The following is a 23,921-nucleotide window of genomic DNA, read 5'->3' on the forward strand; positions in this document are numbered from 1 at the left end:
CATTGGTTAAAATTTCTTGAAAAACATCTTTATTCCAATATAGAAATCCAAGGATATGTTTTTAGAATACATAATTATAGCCTTAGCAAATGTGAGTTTAAAATTTTAGTATTATTATTAAGTCCTCTGCTAATTCTCCAATGCTTACAAGAGTAGATTTTTGTGCAGGTTCACAAACTGTTTTAAAGGCTCTATATTTTCACCATGTCTTCTACTTGTGCTTGTATTTCTGAGACAGAAACACAACTCATAGGAAGGAACCATCGAAGGAAAACTCCAGTCATATCTCACAGCAAAGAGTTCCTGCTGTCCAGGTTCTCAAAATGTCAAGACAGTTCGAATGCTGGAATGTAAAAAGAGAGTTTCTAATGATTTGTTTCTATATTTTTTTCCAAACAAGAATAGTACAAACAATACACTTTCAGTTATAGAAACCAGGTAAATTCTGTTATTGGAAAATGATCTGGGCCTAATTTCCTCACCAATTCATTTTCCTCTGTGCATCTCTGATAAAGGTACCTGAGCTGATTCCAAAAGCATCAACATAATTTCTACAGGCCAACAAGAGAAAAAAAGGTTTTCCAAGCTGAAGGCTTGGAGATGAGAATAGGAAGTATATAATCCAGGGTGCATAAACTTCTTAATGCCCAAGAGGTGGTGAAAGTATACAAGACATACATTTCCCCTATCCCCAAAGATTAGTACAGAGGTTGAAGTAGAGTGAGAGAAAAATTCTTAGTGATCGAATGACTAGATAAATTAGTCAATGAAAGTGGGGTTTGGTTCAGTAATGAAGACTTTAAAAACAATGCTAAGGCATTGACACATTGGGGCAACCTGAGCTAAGCAGTTTAGTGAAGGATTGGCTACCATGGGACTGAACCAAGGCAATGATCTTGGGGAGATAGAAGGAAGAATACTGGAGGAGGAAAGAAGGGTTGCACCTCAGGGTTTAGCACTGCTTTGTATGTGGTAGACAAAAGTGAGAAGACATGGTGCTATGGCTTCTAGCCTCTTAAAGCAGGATAAGATGTACAGATGAAATAATTATTTTGGGTGACGATGTAAGTGGGGCATTTAAGTGGAGTTAAAGAGGAAGAAGATGGAAATTGAAGGACTTAGGTTTACAAATGTCAATTTGGAAGTCATTGAATTAAGGTGAAATTAAAAGCAAATTTCTGAAAGCAATTGTTTTTCTTTGAAAAACAATTAGTACTTTTTTTTCAAAGTGGGCTACTTAACTATTAATTTTGCTTATCTGAATAAAGCAGCATGGGGTGGTTCTGACAGTTAACTGCATAAAAATAATTTAAATGTATGTGCATAATATAATGATCATGTAGGCCAGACAGATGTAGAGATAAGATACAACACAGCATTTGAGGAAAAGTAGTGAATATTTTTATCTCACCTTAACATATGCTCCCTTCTACTAACTAAATCCAAATCTTTGATGCATAGATGTTTAATAAATATTTAGAGGCCCAATGAAATGAAATCTATTTTCCTCTCATAGATAAACTAAGGAAGATGTAGTTAAAATTTGCTTGAATTCTGCCTATTCCACCTTTACCCTTGCCCAAATCTCAGGAACTAGAAGAGGCTTGACATGAATACCCATGTTTACTCAGCATTTACTAAGCTTTGTTAGGGAAGTTTGACATGTGGTGAGGAGAACGAAGGCTTTGCAATGTGTTCACTGACCACATTTGATAAGACATGGCATTTATTTACCTCAGAAACTCAGATCCAGACTCCAACAAAATGAAGATAAACTATGCCAAAGGACCCAATGAAGCCCACAAGAATAATTTAAAAAAAGACATACTACAAGTACTCAATGAGAATTTTATAGAGATGATACTGGATAGGGTCAACCAAAATGTACAGGAGACACTCAAGAAATTCCAAGACAATAAAAATAGAGAATTTGAAAAAGCAAAAGAAGAAATAAAGGAAACCATAGAAGCACTGTATAAACACCAAAATGAAAGAGAGAACACAATAAATAAATGGATAAATGAACTCAGGACAAAAATAGAAAACAATAAAGAAGAAAACTGCCAGGATATGGAAAACCTCAGAAAAAAGAACAAAACAGAACTGCAAAACAAAATGGAAGGCCAATCCAGCAGAATACAACAAACAGAAGACAGAATCTCAGAACTTGAAGATGAAATGGTAATTAAAGGAAAAACTGAAGAACTATTAATTAAACAACTCAAGACCTGTGAAGAGAAAATGCAAGAACTCACTGACTCCATCAAAAGACCAAACTTGAGAATCATGGGCATCGAAGAAGGAGAAGAGGTGCAAGCGAAAGGAATGCGTAATATATTCAACAAAATAATAACGGAAAATTTCCCAAATCTAGAGAAAGATATTCCCATACAAATGCAAGAGGCCTCCAGGACACCAAACAGACCAGATCAAAATAGAACTACTCCACGACATATCATCATTAAAACAACAAGTTCAGAAACTAAGGAAAGAATATTGAAGGCTGTAAGAGAGAAAAAACAAGTAACATACAAAGGTAAACCCATCAAAATCACAGCAGAATTCTCAACAGAAACATTAAAAGCAAGAAGAGCGTGGGGTGAGATCTCCCGGGCACTGAATGAAAATAACTTCAACCCCAGGATACTCTACCCAGCAAAACTATCATTCAAAATAGATGGAGCAATAAAAGTCTTCCATGATAAGCAGAAACTAAAACAATATGTGACCACAAAGCCACCATTACAAAAGATTCTGCAAGGGATCCTGCACACAGAAAGTGACACCCAACTTAACCATGAAAAGGCAGGCAGCACCAAATCACAGGATAAGAAAAAGCAAGACAGTAGAGAGTAACATCAAGTTAGGTACACACAATCAAACCTTCAAATAACTAAGACAACTAAATGGCGGGAATCACCACATACCTATCAGTACTAACACTTAATGTTAATGGACTTAATTCACCCATCAAAAGACACCGTTTGACAAAATGGATTAAAAAAGAAGATCCAACAATTTGTTGCTTACAGGAGACTCATCTCACCGACAGAAATAAGCATATGCTTAGGATGAAAGACTGGAAGAAGATTTACCAAGCCAATGGCCCCCGAAAACAAGCAGGAGTAGCAATACTTATCTCTGACAAAGTAGACTTCAAACCTACATTGATCAAACGAGATAAAGAAGGACATTCCATACTAATAAAAGGGGAAATAGACCAAAAGGAAATAATAATCATCAATCTGTACGCACCCAATGTCAACGCACCCAATTTCATCAAACATACCCTGAAAGACCTAAAAGCATATATAAATGCCAACACAGTGGTTGTGGGAGACTTTAACACTCCATTATCATCAATAGATAGGTCATCCAAACAAAAACTCAATAAAGAAATCCAAGATCTAAAATATGCAATAGATCAAGTGGACCTAGTAGATGTCTACAGAACATTTCATCCAACCTCTACACAATATACATTCTTCTCAGCAGCCCATGGAACCTTCTCCAAAATAGATCATATCCTAGGGCAAAAGCAAGCCTCAGCAAATATAAGAAAATAGAAATAATACCATGCATACTATCTGACCACAATGCAGTAAAAGTAGAACTCAACAACAAAAGTAAAGACAAAAAACATGCAAACAGCTGGAAACTAAATAACTCATTACTTAATGAAGAGTGGATCATCGATGCAATAAAAGAGGAAATTTAAAAGTTCCTGGAAGTCAATGAAAATGAAAACACAACCTACTGGAACCTATGGGACACAGCTAAGGCAGTCTTGAGAGGAAAGTTTATAGCCATGAGTGCTTATATTAAAAAGATTGAAAGATCCCAAATCAATGACCTAATGATACATCTCAAACTCCTAGAAAAACAAGAACAAGCAAATCCCAAAACAAATAGAAGGAGAGAAATAATAAAAATAAGAGCTGAAATCAACAAAATAGAAACCAAAAAAACCATACAAAGAATTAATGAAACAAAAAGTTCGTTCTTTGAAAAAATAAACAAGATCGATAGACCCCTGGCAAACCTGACTAAAATGAGGAGAGAAAAAACCCAAATTAGTAGAATCAGGAATGCAAAAGGGGAGATAACAACAAACACCATGGAAGTCCAGGAAATCATAAGAGACTACTTTGAGAACCTATATTCAAATAAATTTGAAAACCTTAAAGAAATGGACAGATTTCTAGATACATATGATCATCCAAAACTGAACCAAGAGGAAATTAATCACCTGAATAGACCTATAACACAAAATGAAATTGAAGCAGCAATCGAGTCTCCCCAAAAAGAAAAGTCCAGGACCTGATGGATTCTCTGCTGAATTCTATCAGACCTTTAAAGAAGAACTGATACCAACCCTCCTTAAACTGTTCCATGAAATAGAAAGGGAAGGAAAACTGCCAAACACATTTTATGAAGCCAGTATTACACTTATCCCAAAGCCAGGCAAAGACACCTCCAAAAAGGAGAACTATAGGCCCATCTCCTTAATGAACATTGATGCAAAAATCCTCAACAAAATAATGGCAAACCGAATTCAGTAACACATCAAAAAGATTATTCACCACGACCAAGTAGGCTTCATCCCAGGGATGCAGGGGTGGTTCAACATACGAAAATCAATAAACGTAATAAACCACATTAACAGAAGCAAAGACAAAAACCACTTTATCATCTCAATAGATGCAGAAAAAGCCTTTGATAAGATCCAACATCATTTCATGATAAAAGCTCTAAGAAAACCAGGAATAGAAGGAAAGTTCCTCAACATTATAAAAGCTATATATGACAAACCTACAGCCAGCATTATACTTAACGGAGAAAAATTAAAACCATTCCCTCTAAAATCAGGAACCAGACAAGGATGCCCACTATCTCCACTCCTATTCAACATAGTACTGGAATTCCTAGCCAGAGCAATTAGGCAAGAAGAAGGAATAAAAGGAATACAAATAGGTAAAGAAACTGTCAAAATATCCCTACTTGCAGATGACATGATCCTATACCTTAAAGACCCAAAAAACTCTACTCAGAAGCTTCTAGACATCATCAATAGCTATAGCAAGGTAGCAGGATATAAAATCAACATAGAAAAATCATTAGCATTTCTATACACTAATAATGAACAAACTGAAAAAGAATATAGGAAAACAATTCCATTTACAATAGCCTCAAACAAAATCAAATACCTAGGTGTAAACCTAACAAAAGATGTGAAAGACCTCTACAAGGAAAACTATACACTTCTGAAGAAAGAGATTAAGGAAGACTATAGAAAGTGGAGAGATCTCCCATGCTCATGGATTGGTAGAATCAACATAGTAAAAATGTCGATACTCCCCAAAGTAATCTACATGTTTAATGCAATTCCCATCAAAATTCCAATGACATTCATTAAAGAGATTGAAAAATCTACTGTTAAATTTATATGGAAACACAAGAGGCCACGAATAGCCAAGGCAATACTCAGTCAAAAGAACAATGCAGGAGGTATCACAATACCTGACTTCAAACTATATTACAAAGCAATAACAATAAAAACAGCATGGTACTGGCACAAAAACAGACATGAAGACCAGTGGAACAGAATAGAGGATCCAGATATGAAGCCACACAACTATGAGCAACTTATCTTTGACAAAGGAGCTAAAAATATACGATGGAGAAATAGCAGCCTCTTCAACAAAAACTGCTGGGAAAACTGGTTAGCAGTCTGCAAAAAACTGAAACTAGATCCATGTATATCACCCTATACCAAGATTAACTCAAAATGGATCAAGGATCTTAATATCAGACCCCAAACTCTTAAGTTGATACAAGAAAGAGTAGGAAATACTCTGGAGTTAGTAGGTATAGGTAAGAACTTTCTCAATGAAACCCCAGCAGCACAGCAACTAAGAGATAGCATAGATAAATGGGACCTCATAAAACTAAAAAGCTTCTGTTCATCAAAAGAAATGGTCTCTAAACTGAAGAGAACACCCACAGAGTGGGAGAAAATATTTGCCAACTATACATCAGACAAAGGACTGATAACCAGAATATACAGGGAACTTAAAAAACTAAATTCTCCCAAAACTAATGAACCAATAAAGAAATGGGCATGTGAACTAAACAGAACTTTCTCAAAAGAAGAAATTCAAATGGCCAGAAAACACATGAAAAAATGCTCACCATCTCTAGCAATAAAGGAAATGCAAATTAAAACCACACTAAGATTCCACCTCACCCCTGTTAGAATAGCCATCATCAGAAACACCACCAACAACAGGTGTTGGCGAGGATGCGGGGAAAACGGAACCCTCTTACACTGTTGGTGGGAATGTAGACTAGTACAACCACTCTGGAAAAAAATCTGGAGGCTACTTAAAAAGCTGGACATCGATCTACCATTTGATCCAGCAATACCACTCTTGGGGATATACCCAAAAGACTGTTACTCCAGAGGCACCTGCACATCCATGTTTATTGCAGCACTATTCACAATAGCCAAGTTATGGAAACAGCCAAGATGTCCCACCACTGACGAATGGATTAAGAAAATGTGGTATCTATACACAATGGAATTTTATGCAGCCATGAAGAAGAATGAAATGTTATCATTCGCTGGTAAATGGATGGAATTGGAGAACATCATTCTGAGTGAGGTTAGCCTGGCTCAAAAAACCAAAAATCGTATGTTCTCCCTCATATGTGGACATTAGATCAAGGGCAAACACAACAAGGGGATTGGACTATGAGCACATGATAAAAGCGAGAGCACACAAGGGAGGGATGAGGATAGGTAAGACACCTAAAAAACTAGCTAGCATTTGTTGCCCTTAACGCAGAGAAACTAAAGCAGATACCTTAAAGCAACTGAGGCCAATAGGAAAAGGGGAACAGGTACTAGAGAAAAGGTTAGATCAAAAAGAATTAACCTAGAAGGTAACACCCACGCACAGGAAATCAATGTGAGTCAATGCCCTGTATAGCTATCCTTATCTCAACCAGCAAAAACCCTTATTCCTTCCTATTATTGCTTATACTCTCTCTACAACAAAATTAGAAATAAGTGCAAAATAGTTTCTGCTGGGTATTGAGGTGGGGGAGAAGGAGGGGGCGGAGTGGGTGGTAAGGGAGGGGGTGGGAGTAGTGGGGAGAAATGAACCAATCCTGTATGCACATATGAATAATAAAAGAAAAATGAAAAAAAAAAGAATAATAAAAGAAAAAAAAAGAAACTCTGCTGCAACTGTAGCCAAGAAGAGATGGAGGAGGGGCTGATGGGAAAAAAGTCCCAGAGTCTCTAGGCAGAGGTGGGGCTTGGTGCTGAGAGGCACAGGTGGAGGGGTGAGGAATGGTCTGTGTGAGCACAGAGGAGCCAGGATTGCTGATGGATCAGATGTCAGGCACCTGAGTCAGATTAGTCCCCATGTCTATCTGCAGACTGAGCAACCAGCCAAGAGATACACACACAAATAAATAAATAAATAAATAAATAAACCATAGTTTCAGCATCTGAAAATGGTAAGAATAATATTTGATTTACAATAATCAGAAAAAATGCATTTGGAAACTGTAAAGTATGGGGATTTTGTGACATTAATTGAAGAAGTTAGCAGCTTTATGATCAAATAAACGTAGCAAAGGTAAAATCTATCTGTTATTAAAACAAAACTGGAGGATTTAAAAATTAGCATATGTCCTATGCTATATGTCATTGTCCATGACATTCTAAGAATATAAAGAAGTAAGCAGCCATATCAATCTGGCTAGCTTAAATAATCAGAAATAAAAGACAGTTTATTTATAATGCTAAAGTTTAAAAGTAGTCTATGAAGAAGAGACAAAATCACCATAAAATCGATACCTTTGCCCTGCATTCAGCAGTTCAAATCCTTCATTGATTTTTTTAAAAGGTAGAACATGGGTTATCAACTGGTCCAAATCAAATTTATTTTCCAGGAAATCAGTCACTAGTTTAGGTACATCATCTCTGCTTTTCCAACCTATAAATAAGAGCACATTTTTTCTTTAGACTTCATTAAATAATTTTTATGCTTTATTGATTAACATTTGTGCCTTCTCTGTCCTTCATTATTACTTTTTTTCCTTGCACTGGATCATTCCCAGCAGCATACAAATAAGCCTTATTTCTCCCATCTTAAGAAATAAAGGCCAAAAAAAAAATCATTCTTAAGTCCTGTATCTCCTTCTAGCTGCCAAACATCTCTGCTCCTGCTGCAGAAAACAATAGGAAGAATTGTCTCCTTTATGGCTGCAGTTCTTTTCCTTGTCTTCTGAAAGCACTTAGATTAGGCTATTGCCCCCAGAACTTTAATGTAACACCTATTGTCAAGGTCAACCTTGACCTTCATTTGGACACAGTGGCCAACTATGAGTTCTGGACTAACATGAATATGAGGCAGATATGACATACTTAGCGGCTCTCTTGGCTTCTAGTTACTACATTATCATTATCATTGTTAGCTACCTCAAATAGTGTAAGGAGATCTTTTGTTTAATCCTCCATATTCGCCAGACTTCTAATGTGTTCCCAAGCTTGGTCCTCAGACAGTTTCTCCTCTTTATCTACATCTACTCTCAGGGTCATTTTCTCCAGTCTCATGGCTTTAAATAAACTATATTTAAAACACCCAAGTTAATATCTTCATTCTAGGTTTCTCCCTGAGCTACAGACACTAGCTGTAGCTAGTCTATACCTCCAGCTGTCTATACCTCTGTGCAGAGGTCTGATAGGCATCCAGACATTACCATACCCAAAACCACTGTTGATTTCCATTACCCCCATGCTAGCCCTTAACCTGTTCCCCCCACAGTTTTTTCTCTCAACAAGTGCCAATAACTCCACAATTCCTCATTTATCTATTTATTTTGGCTTTGGATCTAGAATGTTTGATGATGCCATTGTGAATTTAATAAATTCTACTTTTCATACTCATTTTTGTATATGGAGAATAATGGATTCCATCAGAACTTCCTGCCACATAATTATCCCAACAATGACAGTGCTGGTCCTTTTATTCAGGTCTTTGAATAATTTGAGTTGCAGACACTAATGTAAAAATATGCCCACCAATATCAGCCCTAAATCAAGGTAAGGAGTGGAAAATTATCTCTCATGTTAAGGTGGTTACAGTTCTACTGTAGATTACTTCATACTCAACTTTGGAAGAAAGCTCTTTAAGGGAGCTGTGATGACGGAATAGACTTCTCTCACCTGCCAAGCAACAGAGGTAAAATCACCACCCCATGTACAGAGGCTCTGCTGCTCTCACCTCCAAAGACGCACCCCTTCCACGTGCGCCCAGTGAAGAGCAGCATTGGGTCATAGCTGAGCATCTTGGCTGATGGAGGAGCACCTACCTCCATAGTTCATATGGCAGGATGAAAGGGCATCAAGCTGAGTTTAAAATAAAGGAGATTATTTGCTTCTTGTGCGTCGTATCTTGTGAGCTCAGAAATGACCTATGAACTATCACAGTTCCAAGTAGTCAGCTCAGTTTCCAAGTCATGAAATCATATGAGGCCCACAGGTCTTTGGGTTTCTACTTGCTTTTAAAAAAATCTCAATAAATGCGCTGCCTTTGAGCCCCCGTCGCGCCTGCGCGTGGCGCCAGGGATTAAGCTGCAGCTCCAGAGCACGTGCTCGCGCATAACTGGGACCGCCCACGATCGGTCCTTTTAACCGCGAGCGACAGGGTCAAGACCCAGATTAGCTCCTGGCTAATGGAGGGGTAGGCAGTTTTCGGGGAGGATGCGTCCCCTAGAATCTAAAGGAGGTCGGCAGGTATAGCAGGGGCTCCGCTGTGTGGTGAGTGCAACCACACGCCACTTCCCAAGTTGCCTGCCACACCTTATGCCATAACCCTAAATGCCAAACTGTCCTTTTCTGATCGGTGAGATGTGCTGATATAGTTAAAACGAGAGGTGGGGAGGGGAGACTTAAATTTAATAGGAGCTGACTTGGTCCTGGAGCTGCATGACTTACCTAATAGTCGCAACCTAATTACTAAAACCATGCAAACTGCTTGTTTAGGTATGGTGACAAGCATAAGTCTATAGCTTTGGGCAAACCCAACTGTCCTAATTAGCATAGAGAGCTCACAATTACAGGGTAGGCCCAACATAAGCACATAAATACACAATCACTTCACAATTAGCTTCTGCGGTTGAAAGATCTTAAGAAGTTTGGGTTTAATGTGCACAAGTGTGGGGGGGAGGCGGTGTCCTCATTATTTGTGCATCTCTAAAGGCCCCAAATTAACAGGATTACTAGGTTCTGGAGCACAACTCCCCTGGCTCCTAAAATGAACTCTTAACTCAGACCATGGACTAAGGAGGAAAATGGCACTTTCCTCCTGGTGTGGTGAGACCTGCATGGGAGGCAATTGCTTTGGACAGCATACCAAAATAATCACTCATCCTAACTGCCACATAATGGAATTGAAGCATTAGGGAAGCAGATCTCAAAACACCAGTTTTTCCTGAATTTCCTGAGTCAGCACAATAAAGTCCTCTGCTTTAAAAAAAAAAAAAAAAAAAAAACCTCAATAAAACTTTAGTATTAAATTTCTAGACACATATGTACTTTAAGGCAAAAAGCAGGCATTAGTGTGGTCAGTGTACATGCCATCTTCAGTGTACAATATACTAAACCCGGGGGAAAATCCTTGCGATGTTTTCATACCAATATCACTGCTTCGGAGAAGCCTTTAAGAAGTCATTCAAAAGAAATGAAATTCAAATAGCAAATTCACATAGTTTTAAAAACAAATTTAGTTTGTAGTTTAAATAAAATATAAAGTGTGAGACAAAGGAGTCTTTTTTTTTTCTTAGAAATATCTCAGCCTAACTCCATATTTTCTGATCATTCACTCATTTGGTTATTAATTAATAATACCTGTAAATATTTCCTAGGTTGTAACAACAGATTTTGGGGTTTTTCAGAGACCGATGTTCCTCAAAGTATCATCTCAAAATTGATAGGCCCCCCTAATATGTCCAAGGTTGCATATTGCTCTGTAAACACACAACTGAGTGCCATTTGTTGCTATGGAATAAATTCTAAGCGACACTAAGGAAGGGATATGGCAAAAAAGGTACAGAGAGGCTACTTGTTCCTAAGTTACCAAAAGCCTTAAAGCGAATTTAATGTGCTATTCAATCCTGAGCAAAACTAGCTTTTTCCAAGTTTCCTTGCCCATCCCAAGCTGGCTTACAAATTCCTCACAGATCTGGCACTGCTGGCTGCCACAAAGGAGGCATGTTTTAGAATATCTAGGGAATTTAAATAAAGGAAGTCCAAGTTCGAGTGAAAAGAGTAAGAAGGTGGATAGATCATGGATTCTGGGGAAGAGTTTGCGACATACTGACTAGCACCCCTCTCTACCTGTATCTCCACCATATCTCTCCTCATGGAGTCACCTTGTGGTGCTTAGATGGCAAACTAAAATTCAAGAGATGGGATGATCTTTGCCAAGAATTGCACATACACAAGAAAGATAACACTTTAAAATTTCATCTAGATGGGTTGACTCCTTGCCCTCTAAACAGATGAGATGGTATGATGTGATACTTAGCTTTAGTTAGGTAGGACTTCTCCTAAGATGTTGATGTTTAGGCAAAATTGCTATGTGGTTATCAGGGGGTTTTTTTGTTTTTGTTTTTTTTCTGCCTAAGAAATAGATATTTTCATAGCTCATTATAAAACTACAGAAAATGAACTTTACCTTTTACATATTTAATAGTTTAGGTATTCTGTGGTTCCCTGAATCTTTGCTCTTACCATGGTGTCAAGATGCCCAATAACTTCAAAAGTGTAGTCCACAGAGTTGCCCGTCATTTCTGACAGCACCTCACTGATGGGCTTGGCAGAGTCCTTGGGACTAATACACTCAGTGGCTCCAACAGCCAGGGCCTTCTCAAATTTGTCTTTGTTGAGATCAATGCCAATGATCCTGGAGGCACCCACTGACTTACAGCCCATGATAACCGATAGACCAACTCCTCCCAAGCCAAAGATAACACAAGTGGAACCAGGTGTGACCTGTAGATAGAAAAGTTATTCTGTTAACAGTAGGGTCAAAAGGTATTTGATACCTGCAAAATACATCCAGTATTAGGAACATAAAATTCAGAGAATCGCTAGCCAAGATGTCAGCTAGGACTGGATGACTCTTTCTGATATAATGCCACAAAGAGGATTAGAAAAAGAATGTTTGAGAAAAGGAGTGTTTGCCAAAACAAAACCAGTATTTGCCAGATAAATGAAAACCCTTCCTAAATGGTTACTTTTTCTCTGGGAGCTATTGTAGCCTTCTTGGCAATCACTCCCTGCTCCATCCACCCTCACAGCAGAATTAAAGCACCATTGTCTCTTCTCCACAAAGCCATGCTAAATCTGTTCTAAGTTTGACCTGACTAACATCTTCTGAATAACCATGACTCTGAGTTATGTGTAAATGAATAGACTTTTGGAGACAGGGTCTTATTTTTAGCCCAGGTTGACTTGGACTGCAATCATCCTGTGTTAAGCTTCCTGCCCTCACTGAGATGACAGGTGCACACTATCATGCCCAGCTATTTTTTCCATTGAGATGGGGGTCTTGTTAACTTTTTTGCCCAGACTGGCTTGGAACTGTGATCACTGCAGCTCAGCTTCCAGCACAGCTGAGGGTGACAGCACATGTGTGACAATTCACCAAGCTATTGGTTAAGATGGGGTTTTGCAAACTCCTTGCCTAGGTAGGCTTACCACAAACTATTGTCCTCTGGATCAGCTCCCCAGTAGCTAGGACTGCAGGTGTGAGTCGGTGGTGCCCGGCTGAGAGATAACTTTTGAGCGTGCAATATTCTGCTTGATAAGTAAGTATCCATATAAATGGGATCCTAGGCCATGGTTGATAGTTTATGGCACTACTCTTGACTTACTGTACTTGGGGCTTTGGACTATTAAGTTGACTTTTGGGGGTAGGCTGGGATCTGAGTATCCGAGATTAGTCATTTGGATGTTACATGTTCACACCTGGCTCCCAGTAAAAACTTTGGACATGGTGGGCTTCCCTTACTGATCACACTTTGCATGTGTTGTAGCATATCACTGCTGGGAGAATCATGTGCTGTCCATGCAACTCCTGGGAAAGGACATCAGAAGCTTGGGCCCAGTCTCTCTTGCACTGCACCCTGAATGTTCCTTTCCTTTACTGATTTTAATCTCTATTCTTTCACCATAATAACCATAACCACAAGTCTAAAAACATTTCTTGAAACCTTCTAATGAATCATCAAAACTATTGGGGTATAGTATACCCCAATATTGACAGTTTGCCCTATATGTGCATGGGCAAACACAAAAATGTACATTTGTGAAAGTTATTTGTCTTAAAGCTACCAGGGGAAAAATAGTATATCTAAAAGTGCCAAGTGTCTTAGTAAATAATGCATCAACCAAGTACTAATATGGTACCAGTACGTTAAATACAATAAAAAATATGAAGAATGTGTAAAACTATCCAGTCTATCTCCTTTTACATCTATATTGGAAGACAGTTGTTACTGCAAAATCCCTAGGAGACCCTGGGAATGAATACTCCATTCCCATACTTTGTCTAGGAAATCTGGAAGCAAGTGGTAGCTAACATGTGCTATTGGTAGGTGCATGAATTCTGATGTTATACATTCATAGACATCAGACCTGTCTTGAACCCATATCTATAATAAATATTTCTACCTCAACATCCATATTAATGCTTTCCACAAGCCCTTTCATCTTTTCACTCTTCCACATATTTGTATAGCCCCCTCTTTTATTCACTTACCTTTTTTTCCTACTAATATTTCTTAAGCTATTACTATGGCCAAGCTCTTTGCTAAATAATGCAATAAGTAAAGGAGCTTTGGTCCGTACCATCATAGGACTGTGGTCTAATGGAGAAAATTAAAGATACAATGAGTTTAGTACATATGCTATTGAAGAAACAATCATGTTTTCTTGAAAAGGTTGGTACTTACATGGAATAGAATGAAAAAAAATAGAGCTTCCATGAGTAGGCAGGTGATTTTAAACTGGGAGTGATGTTAATTACACAGAGCTGGGGAATTAGTATTTCAGGCAATCAGAATAATCTTTTATAAAGATTACTTTGGCTTGGAAATAAAAAGTTGTTGAAAATGATCAAGAAGAACAAAGGGGAAAATAGTATGGAGCCCATCACATCAATGTAGTCACAATATAATGGTGTTGTGAGTTGAAGGAAATGGTGAGATTGAAAACATATCTCATAGTTATAGCCAACAGGACATGTTGATAGACTGGATGTAAAGTGATGAAGAGTGAAGATCCAGGATGGAGAAAATCAAATGGAAGTAAATATATTTGAGGGCAAGAGGAAGACAAAATTAATTTAGTTTTGTACATATTAAATTTGAGATATCTGTGAGATATCCAAATGGAGATATCAAGTAGGAAGTTGGATGAAAGAATTTGGACTTGTAATTTAAGATATAAATTTGGAATCAGCCAATGCATTGCTAAATTTTTAAGTCTTTGGAGTTGGATGAGACCTCTGCTATATGGTGATTGCTCAAATTGCTTATTGGAACTATTTTACTGTTTATGAATTGTGTATTATTCTGTGTACTTCTTTTACTCAAAAAGGATGCAGTCCAAAATAATCAGTTTTAAAAATTCATTAATGCTTTCATTTTAAATACCAGTCATTGTGGATTTTATTGTGTCCTCCTATTCATATATTGAAATATTCATCTCCATTACCTCACTATCTGACCTTATTTGGAGAGAGGGTGTTTACAAGAGCAACCAAACTGTAGTGAGGTCATTAAGGTAGGGCTTTGCTATGGTTTAGATATGGTTTGAATTGCACTACATGGTTTCTTTTCATATGCTGGTGGCTTAGTCCCTGGGGTGGCAGTGCAAGAGGTAGTAGAACCTTCAAGAGGTGGAGCTTAGTGGGAAGTGATAAAGTCATTGGGGTGCTGGCCCAAAGGGATTAACATAGTTCTCATGGGACTGTAGTTAATTCCATTGAGAGTAGGTGGATACAAGATGAGACCATTCAATGACCTTGGCCATGCTGTTTCCCTTCTCGCTTCTTTGCTATGTTGTGACTCTGCTAAGGGCACTTGCCAGAGGCTGAACAGATAGGGCTACATGATCCTGAATGTTCAGCCTCTAAAACTGTGAGCTAAATAAACCTCTTTTCCTTATAAGTATGAAGCTTCAGGTATTTTGTTATAGGAACACGCACAGGGGAGATGATGTGAAGAAGAACCATAGGGAAATGAAGGCTATCTATAAGCCAAGAAAAGAGCCTGGATCAGGTCCTCCCCTTGAAACCCCCCTCAAAGGAACCAACCTTGCCAACACTTTGATTTTGGATTTCTGATCTCCAGAACCATAAGACAGTAAATTTTTGTTGTTAAAGCCACAGAGTCTGTATGTAGTCTATGTGGCTTTAACATAGTCTTTAACATACAGTCATAGTCTTTGCTAGATCAGCTCTAGCAAAGAAATGCATCTGCATTGATATGCATTTTAATTTTAGAAGTCTAAATCTCAGAAATTGAACATAGAGATGTGGAGAAAACAAAAAGAGATTTATTTCCATTTAGAAATAAATTTTCTATTATGATTTTTTCTTCCAGTTGATTTGACACTGTACAGATATAGTCTGAAAACACGTTTTCAAAACTTTCATTTATTTTCAAATACCTTCAAGATTCATGCATTTCAAAAAGGAAAGAAGTTCTTCTACCCTGTTTCTTACCTTGCCAGTTTTCACAGCAGCTCCATATCCAGTAGAAAATCCACAACCGAGCAAACAGACTTTCTCAGGAGGAGCTGCACCGTCAATTTTAGCAACAGATGTTTCATCCACCACTGTGTACTCAGTGAATGTGCTGGTGTTCATGAAGTGGTAGACTGGTTTGCCCTTGCACATAAATCTGGTCGTGCCATCGGCCAGTACTCCACGACCAGTCAAACTATATAAAACAGCAAATACACATATTTGTTAATTCAAATTTTAAAAAAGTAGCCAGGGAAACTCAAATGACATTAGAGTAAAAATGAATGACACTTACTCGCTTCTGATGCAAAGATTGCCCTCTGGTTTACGGCAAGGATTGCATTCTCTACACTGAGGCAGAAAGAGAGGGATGACTTTGTCACCTAGAGGAAAAGCATCATGATATAAGGTAATGTTCATTAATATTAAAATACTCGATACATGAATATGAATTGAGCCCATACTACACATAAAATTTTTTGGTACCTCAGGGCCTCATGCTTGTTAGTCAGGCGCTCTATCACTGAATCACACCTCTGGCCTTTGTTTGCTTTATTATTTTGGGGGATAGGGTCTCACTTTTTGCTATTGGTTGAGATGGGGGGATATTGAGAACTATTTTCCCAGGCTGGCCTTGAGCTGTGATCTTCTCAATCTCAGCCTCCCAGGTAGCTAGGATTATAGGCATGAAACACAGAGCCCAGCAAAAATTTCTTTACTGTATTCTAAGGTTTATAAGCACTATAAGGTTTGCCTTCTAAACACTGAGATTTTTCCAAATTATTACTCAGTATAATCCCTTTTCTTTGCTTCTACCTAAATTGGGTTGCCACTTTCCCTAACAATCCCTGCAAGTTCTATTTCCTTTGATGGGATAATCAAAGCCTACTTACTCCAAGACTTGACATCTGCATACCTGGTTTCACTGTAGTGACTCCTTCTCCAATGCTCTCTACAACCCCTGTTCCCTCATGTCCCACAATCACTGGAAACTTTGACACTATTGCTCCTTTTATCACATGGTCATCTGAGCGACAGATTCCTGTGGCCAAAATCTGTGTTAAACAAGAAAACATTGCACCAACCAGCAAACTGATCATTCTACATTTGGGAGAATATTTAATTTGCTCCTGAAGAAATTAAGAGCAAATTGTTAAAAGCAAACTGTTTGTTCCACATCATTTTATAATATGATAGTACTGACTTTTAGAAGATTCTGAACCTAAAATCAATTACCAGACAAGTTCCCTCTCTTCAAGGGACTTACACTGGCTGCACATAAAATCTTGGTGTCTTTATTCAGAAAACTGGTGTTTCTTGTGAGGGAAACAGAACACAGATGTTAGCATGTCACTGGCACAAGGGTAGATTTTTGTAGCTAGAACTCTTGTAATGAAGGGTGGAAGGAATAGTGTACAAGATACATCTTACAGTTGCTCCCATGCTCAGGTAAAAGGACAGGGTCAAGGAAGACTGGCAGCAATGCCTACTCAACAACTGGTGCCCTAACCAAAGGTGTGGCTCTGTCCAAAGGAATGAGGGAAATGCACTAGGAAGCTGTTATTGCTCGGGTGCAAATGACTTCCTCATTACCTGTTGAAAGTATTCTTAGTAAATCTGACTCCTAGATGATTTTTAAATGAAGTCATTAGTCATGACTATTCACTATTTTTAATCAAATGAAAGCTTTAATAGAGTAGATTAGTTCTGTTGTTTTTAATGGGTAATTTCACAACCAGTATGAACATTTTCTTAATATACAAGATACAGTGGAAGAATTAGTACCCAAATTTATCAAACAACTCCTTATTTAAAAATCTAATGTCATAACAATGATTTTCTCCATATAGGTGTGATCGCATTATAGGCTTGTGTACTCCAAGGCCCTTTCTTACCTTAATGCGAACTTCCTTAGCCTTTGGTGGGGCAACTTCTATTTCTTCAATGGAGAATGGTGTGTTCAGTTCCCATAGCACAGCTGCTTTACACTTAATAACCTAAGAAATTAGTAAGTGTTATAATAGGTCCTAATTGTGTCTTTTTTTCAGATATCAATATCAGTTTGCTTTTTTAAAATTTTTTTTATTCATATGTGCATACAATGTTTGGGTCATTTCTCCCCCCTTCCCTAATTGTGTCTTTATAAGTACAGAGTCTCTGAATGATATATGAATAAATGATCATATGCAATATTTTAATTTTCCCAGAATGATTTTCAGCAAACACTAGAAGTCTTTTAGATCATTTTGTGCACATTTATGTCTGATGTGTGAGAAATTCAGCCCAGATAGACAGAATGCTTGGCTCACAGTCACAAAGCACATGATGTACTGGTTTGAACTACATCTAAAGTACACTTTCCAAGCCCATAGCTTTTTAAAAAAACTGGTGTTCACATAATATTCTAATAAGCTAGTTTCTTGTGGTATAATTTCAAATGCAGAAAATTAACAAAACTGTCATCTGTGAATTACTTATTCACAAAGAACAAATCTATAGAACATAAAATGATGCTCATTTGTTTGCAAGAATTTAAGCTAGCAAAAGATTCTAAAGACTCCATCCAAAAACTCTTAGATCTAAAAATCACTTTTGGCAAAGTCACAGGATGCAAAATCAACATACAAAAATTAGTAGCTTTTCTATATACCAAAAATTGACAGGCTGAGAAAGAAATCAGGAAAACAATCCTATTCACAATTACCCAAAAAAAAAAATACCTAGGAATGAACTTAACTAAGGAGATTAAGGACCTCTACAATGAAAACTAAAATGTTGAAGAAACAAATTGAAGATGACACTAGAAGATGGAAAGACCGCAATGTTCACGGATTGGCAGAACTAATATTATGAAAATGGATATATTACTAAAAGCAGCCTATAATAAATGCAATACCCACCAAAATTCCATGTAATTCCTCATAGAAATGGAAAAATCAATCCTAAAGTTTATATAGAAGCATAAAATACCCTCAATAGCCAAAGCAATCTTAAGCAATTCTGTAGGTATCATAATTCCTGACTTAAAATAATAGTACAGAGCCATAGTAATAAAAACTACATAGTACTAGCACAAAACAGACACATAGACCAATTAAAAAAAATAAAACACCCAGAAATAAACTCATACAGCTACATCCATCTGATTTTTGACAAAAGAATCAAAACCAAACTTGGAGACAAAATAGCTTCTTCAACAAATGGTGCTGGGGAAACTGGATATCAATATGGAGAAGACTGAAACTAGATCTTTCTCTTACATTGTACAAAAATCAATTCAGAATGGATCAAAGATCTTAATATAAGACCTAAAACATTGAAAGTACTACAGGAAAACACTTGAAGATAATAGGCATAGGCCAAGACTTTCTAATAGGACTCTGATTACTCAGGAAAAAAGAGTAAGAATTGACAAATGGGATTGCATCAAACTGAAAAGCTTCTGTACATCAAAGGAAACATTTACAAGAATGAAGAGAGAACCCACAGAATGGGAGAAAACTCTTTGTAAGCTGTTCTTCAGCTCTCAAAAAATTAAACACCCAAATAACAATCTTATTAGCAAATAGGCAAATGAATTGAACAGTTCTCAAAAGATGAAGTACAAATAGAAAATGAATACATGAAAAAATATCAGACATTCTTAGCCATAAAGGAAATAAAAATCAAAATGAAACTAAGATTCCCTCTCACCCCAGTCAGAATGGGTGAAAACAAGCAACAACAAAGGCTGGCAAGAATAGGAGTAAGGAAGCAACCCTTATACACTCTTAGTGGGAATGTAAGTTAGTGCAATACTATGAAAATAAGTATGAAGTTTCCTAAAAAATCTAAAGCTAGAGCTACCATGCTACCCTGCTATATCATTCTTGGGTGTGTATCCAAAGGAAAGTAACTCAACATAAAATAGAGATACCTGTACACTCATGTTTATAGCTGCACTATTTACAATAGCCAAGTTATGGAATCAGCTGAGGTGCTCAACAATCAGTGACTGGATAAAGAAAATGTAGTACATACACACAATAGGGTATTACTCAGCAATAAAGAAGATGATTAGCTTGGCATGGTGGCTACTTAGTAATCCAAGCTACTTTGGAGGCAGAGATAGGAAGGATTGTGATTTGAGGACAGTCTGGGCAAAAAGTTTGCAATTTCTCATCTCAACAAATAAGCCAGACATGGTGGTGCACACCAGAAATTCCAGCTATCTGGGAGGTGGAGGTAAGAGGATCACAGTTCAAGGACAGCCCTGAACAAAACAACACCCTTTTTGAAAGATAAACTCAAGCAAAAAAATGGCTAGGGGCATGGTTCAAGTAGTAAAGTGCCTGCCTAACAATTATAAGGCCTGGAAGAGGAGAAAGAGGAGGAGGAGAAGGAGGAACAGGAGGAGGAGGAGGAGAAGACTGAAGTATGTTACACATATTATGATAATAATGAAACCCACTAAAGACTGTTGAAAAGGGAGTGGGCAGGGAGGGGAAGTTCAAGAAAGAGTATTGGAGAGAATGAATTTAATCAGAGTACATCATATGAATGTATATAAATATCACAGTTAGTTTACATAATGGAAAGAGAATTTAAGGCTGTGTTTAGTTGTAGTATACAATCTTATAGCAATGGTGAGGAACATAGAGCACTGGCATAGGCAGGTGTGGAGGAGCTGTGACCTTCATGAAGTGTCCTGTGTCCCTCGATGGCATAATTTGCAACTCCATGTCCATATCCCCATTGTTACCTAGTCCAGTGTTTGTGTCTAGTCAGTGTTGATCTTTTCACAAGTTAAAGCTTCTCATCTTGTCGAAGTGGGAAATACTCAGTAACTGGCCTTCAGCCATCACTGTGTTTTGTTCTTGTTTGTTTTGTTTGTTTGCAGTACTGGGTATTGAACCCGGTGCTCTAATCTCTGCCTTTGGAGTAGCAGGGATTACAGGTGTGAACCACCATGGATGGGCTATTTTTATTCTGATTTTGAGACAGGATCTCTCCATCTCTGCCTGAGTTGGCCTTGAACTCAGGATCCTCCTGCTTCCACCTCTTGAGGAGCTGGAATTATATATGTGGATCACTACACCTGACTAACTGGTTTTGCTAGGGTTGTTCAATTAAATGATTTTGTGAAGCTTATCTAGTTCTCATGAGAAGATGGGAGGGGAGAAAGAGAGAGAGAGAAAGAGAGATTGAGAAAGACTCTTCCCACTTTCTCACTCCCAAATCTGTAAATCTGTCTAGGGCCCTTATAAAATATTTTTACATATTTTAATTAATTTGTTCTGATGCTAAAGTGAGTTACCACCTTCTCATTGTAAGCTAATGCAGCCCTCCTAAAGACTGCGTTTGGATGGCTCAATAGCTTTTTTGCAGAGATTAAATATGAGAAATGATATGCTGGAAACAGATGGGTGACTGAGCGCAGAAAGGCCTCCATTCTACCACCCCACCCCTCCCAGATATGCTTAACCTCAGGAGATGCATGCGGAGAGGTTAAGGAGGAACATACAAGTAAATCTGTGAAGTGTTTGTTATCCAGTCATAGAAATTATTTTTTAAAAAAGTAAAAATAATGAGTTATAGTCCTCTGCCTACCAAGTCAGTAATAACTTTTTACTTAATGAATAGACATCATCATGGGAGGGGTGGTAAAATGAGCACTCACACTCACGTTGACCCCTGAGGAAGATAACTTGCAGTGAACACCAAGATACTTAAGAACAGTCGGACATTTTTATTCCATAGTTCCATCTTTTAAATCTGCCCTGAGGAAATACTAAGTGCAGAAAAATCTTAATATATATTAGAGATCATCACAGGACAATTGATGAAAGGAAATATGTAAAAAAAAAGCCCAGAAGAATGATGAAATAATATTTATATTTCTAATAAAATCCAGAAATAAGTCTTAGACATTTAAAAATGTTTATAAGTTGTTTGTTATAAATTAGAAAAATGCTTATGTTAAGCTGGGAAATAGGATAAAAATATTTCCATGTTGAGTGAGCATAGCTAAATAAACTATGGATGGGAAAATGCACAGAAGGAATAAAACAAAACAAAAACAAACCAGTGGTAGTTTGGGGATGTAAAATTATGTTTGATCTTTTTCACTTACATATTCTGAATATCCAAGTTTTTTAGAATGACCATAATAACAGACTGCAAATGTCTCCCCAAAAGAGATAGGGTTTTTCAAGAGGTGACTGAGTTAAATTGAGGTCATTAAGGTTAGCCCCAATCCAATAGAACTGGTGATTTTATAAGAAAAGGAAATTAAGATACAGACACAAAGAGAAGACCATGTGAAAACAGGGAGAAGAGGGTCATCCAAGGCTAAGGAGCAAGGCCTCAGAAGGAACCAATCCTGTCGACATCTTGTTCTCAGAATTCCAGTCTCTAGATGTCTCAGAAGATAAATTTCTGTTGTTTAAGTCACCCAGTCTGTGGCACTTTGTCATAGCCTTAACAAACTGATACAATTATCTTTTCCTTTTTAATGAAATAGAAAAAAAATAAGAGAGGGGGGAAAAATAATTCCTGATGTAAAAGTCACTTCTCCTTTCACGAACTATACTGAAACATTAGAGCAATTTGGGAAATATAATCCTTCTTCAAATCACCATATTGCATGACTATCTAAGTCAAAATTATATAGCTATTGTACCATATGTATTAGACACCATATCATTAATTATAGTTGGAAGGTGCTGCTTGGAGTCACTGAGTTCTCCATGACTGGAGACAGCATAGCTGGTTCTCAAGCATTTTTAAGATTCCTTCTACTCCTAAAATTCGTTAATTTCCTTTTCACTAGATTCTGTACTGCAAAATTAATTTTCCAGATCATCTAGCTTTTCTAGATTTCTAGCTTGGGCTAGAATGTTTTTATCCCAATTCTATTCGGTTCTGGCAAAAATTGTTTCAAATTCTAACAAAGAATCTCTTTTCTTACTGCATAAGTGTCATCTTTATTTTTCCACAAACTTTAAGACTGGCTGAAAGCAAAGCTAAAATAAGAACAAACAAGAGTACCTAACACTTTTTGTAATCGTCTACTCATTTGTAATAAAGGATTATGCTGATCTGCTTGCAAATGAAATAAATCTCAAAGTTATTTCTAAAGTGAATATCAATTCTGCTGACTTTTTTTTTTAAGAATAAACCTCCTTTATCTACAATGTCGTCTTACTTTTGAAGATTTTTTAAACATATTTCAGCACAAAATATATCTTAGGAATCCTTAAAAGTATATTTTGTTGTTGACTTGCATTCCAGAATTAGCATTTTCCATTGTCAATAGTGGGACACATTTTTTTTCCCACAGCCTTGTAGCAGACTCTGGTCCCGTTAAACTACTGAAGTGAATACAATGCATGCTACAGAACCTATTGGAAGTCTCCTTCTGGAAACATTTCACTTATGGAGAAAACGCCCTGCTGTCCTGAAATTAAATTATGAGATACATCAATATAAACCATCATTCTGTGTTTTTCTCCACCATTTTACTATGGTTTTTGATTTAACCTTGCATTCATTGGACTTTGTAAAACAATTTACCCAGTGTTTCCCCCAGTGTGTGCATGCTCAAGAGGCATTTTGTTCCTCAAGAAATATTCCCAAATAGTTAATTACTTTACTGGATTCAAAGTTTTAAAAGCCCACCCACATCATTAGATAAAAATAACAAGCATACAGAAATATTCTGCTTACTTTTCCAGCGGTGCCCATCCTGTCTTTTTCTTGATTCTGGATTTTTGTAAGCAAGGACTTTTTCTGACTGATGCTTAGTTCACTCTGCTGTAAATGACAGCATCTTCTCTTTCAAATAAATAGTCTGACTCAAAAGGACTTCTTTCAGCAACATGATTCTCAGCCTGCCTCACCCTTCTGTGGATAACTATTATGATCAAACAAAGAGCAGAAATCTAGCAGGATAATTGAGCCTATTGAAAACTCAGAAAGCATTCTTACCCTCCTTATTGGTGAGCAGGTCAGGTTTTCTATATTGTAAAATAATGAATTGTGTTCAACTTAAGTGTAAGCTGCTCTGTGAGGCACAGCTGATTTTAGGGACGTGTGTGTGCGCTTCTATTT

At 37.4% G+C, this 23,921-nt stretch overlaps 1 protein-coding gene and 1 non-coding gene across 2 annotated transcripts; one reads left to right on the forward strand and one right to left on the reverse strand.

The window, feature by feature from the left end:
* Positions 1–23,628, reverse strand: Adh7 (alcohol dehydrogenase 7 (class IV), mu or sigma polypeptide). The gene is given in 10 exon segments (XM_074041423.1): positions 1–343; positions 7,871–8,009; positions 9,300–9,388; positions 9,390–9,424; positions 11,810–12,070; positions 15,810–16,026; positions 16,126–16,213; positions 16,747–16,885; positions 17,726–17,827; positions 23,538–23,628. Coding segments are annotated over 10 exon segments (1,113 nt in total). The 5' UTR covers positions 23,556–23,628; the 3' UTR covers positions 1–318.
* Positions 9,600–9,724, forward strand: LOC141411287 (small nucleolar RNA SNORA76). Its single transcript, XR_012436078.1, has one exon. It is a non-coding gene; the product is annotated as a small nucleolar RNA SNORA76 (small nucleolar RNA).
* Positions 23,629–23,921: the final 293 nt, after the last annotated feature.

This window comes from Castor canadensis, chromosome 9 (assembly GCF_047511655.1).
Source record: "Castor canadensis chromosome 9, mCasCan1.hap1v2, whole genome shotgun sequence".
NCBI lineage: Eukaryota > Metazoa > Chordata > Mammalia > Rodentia > Castoridae > Castor > Castor canadensis.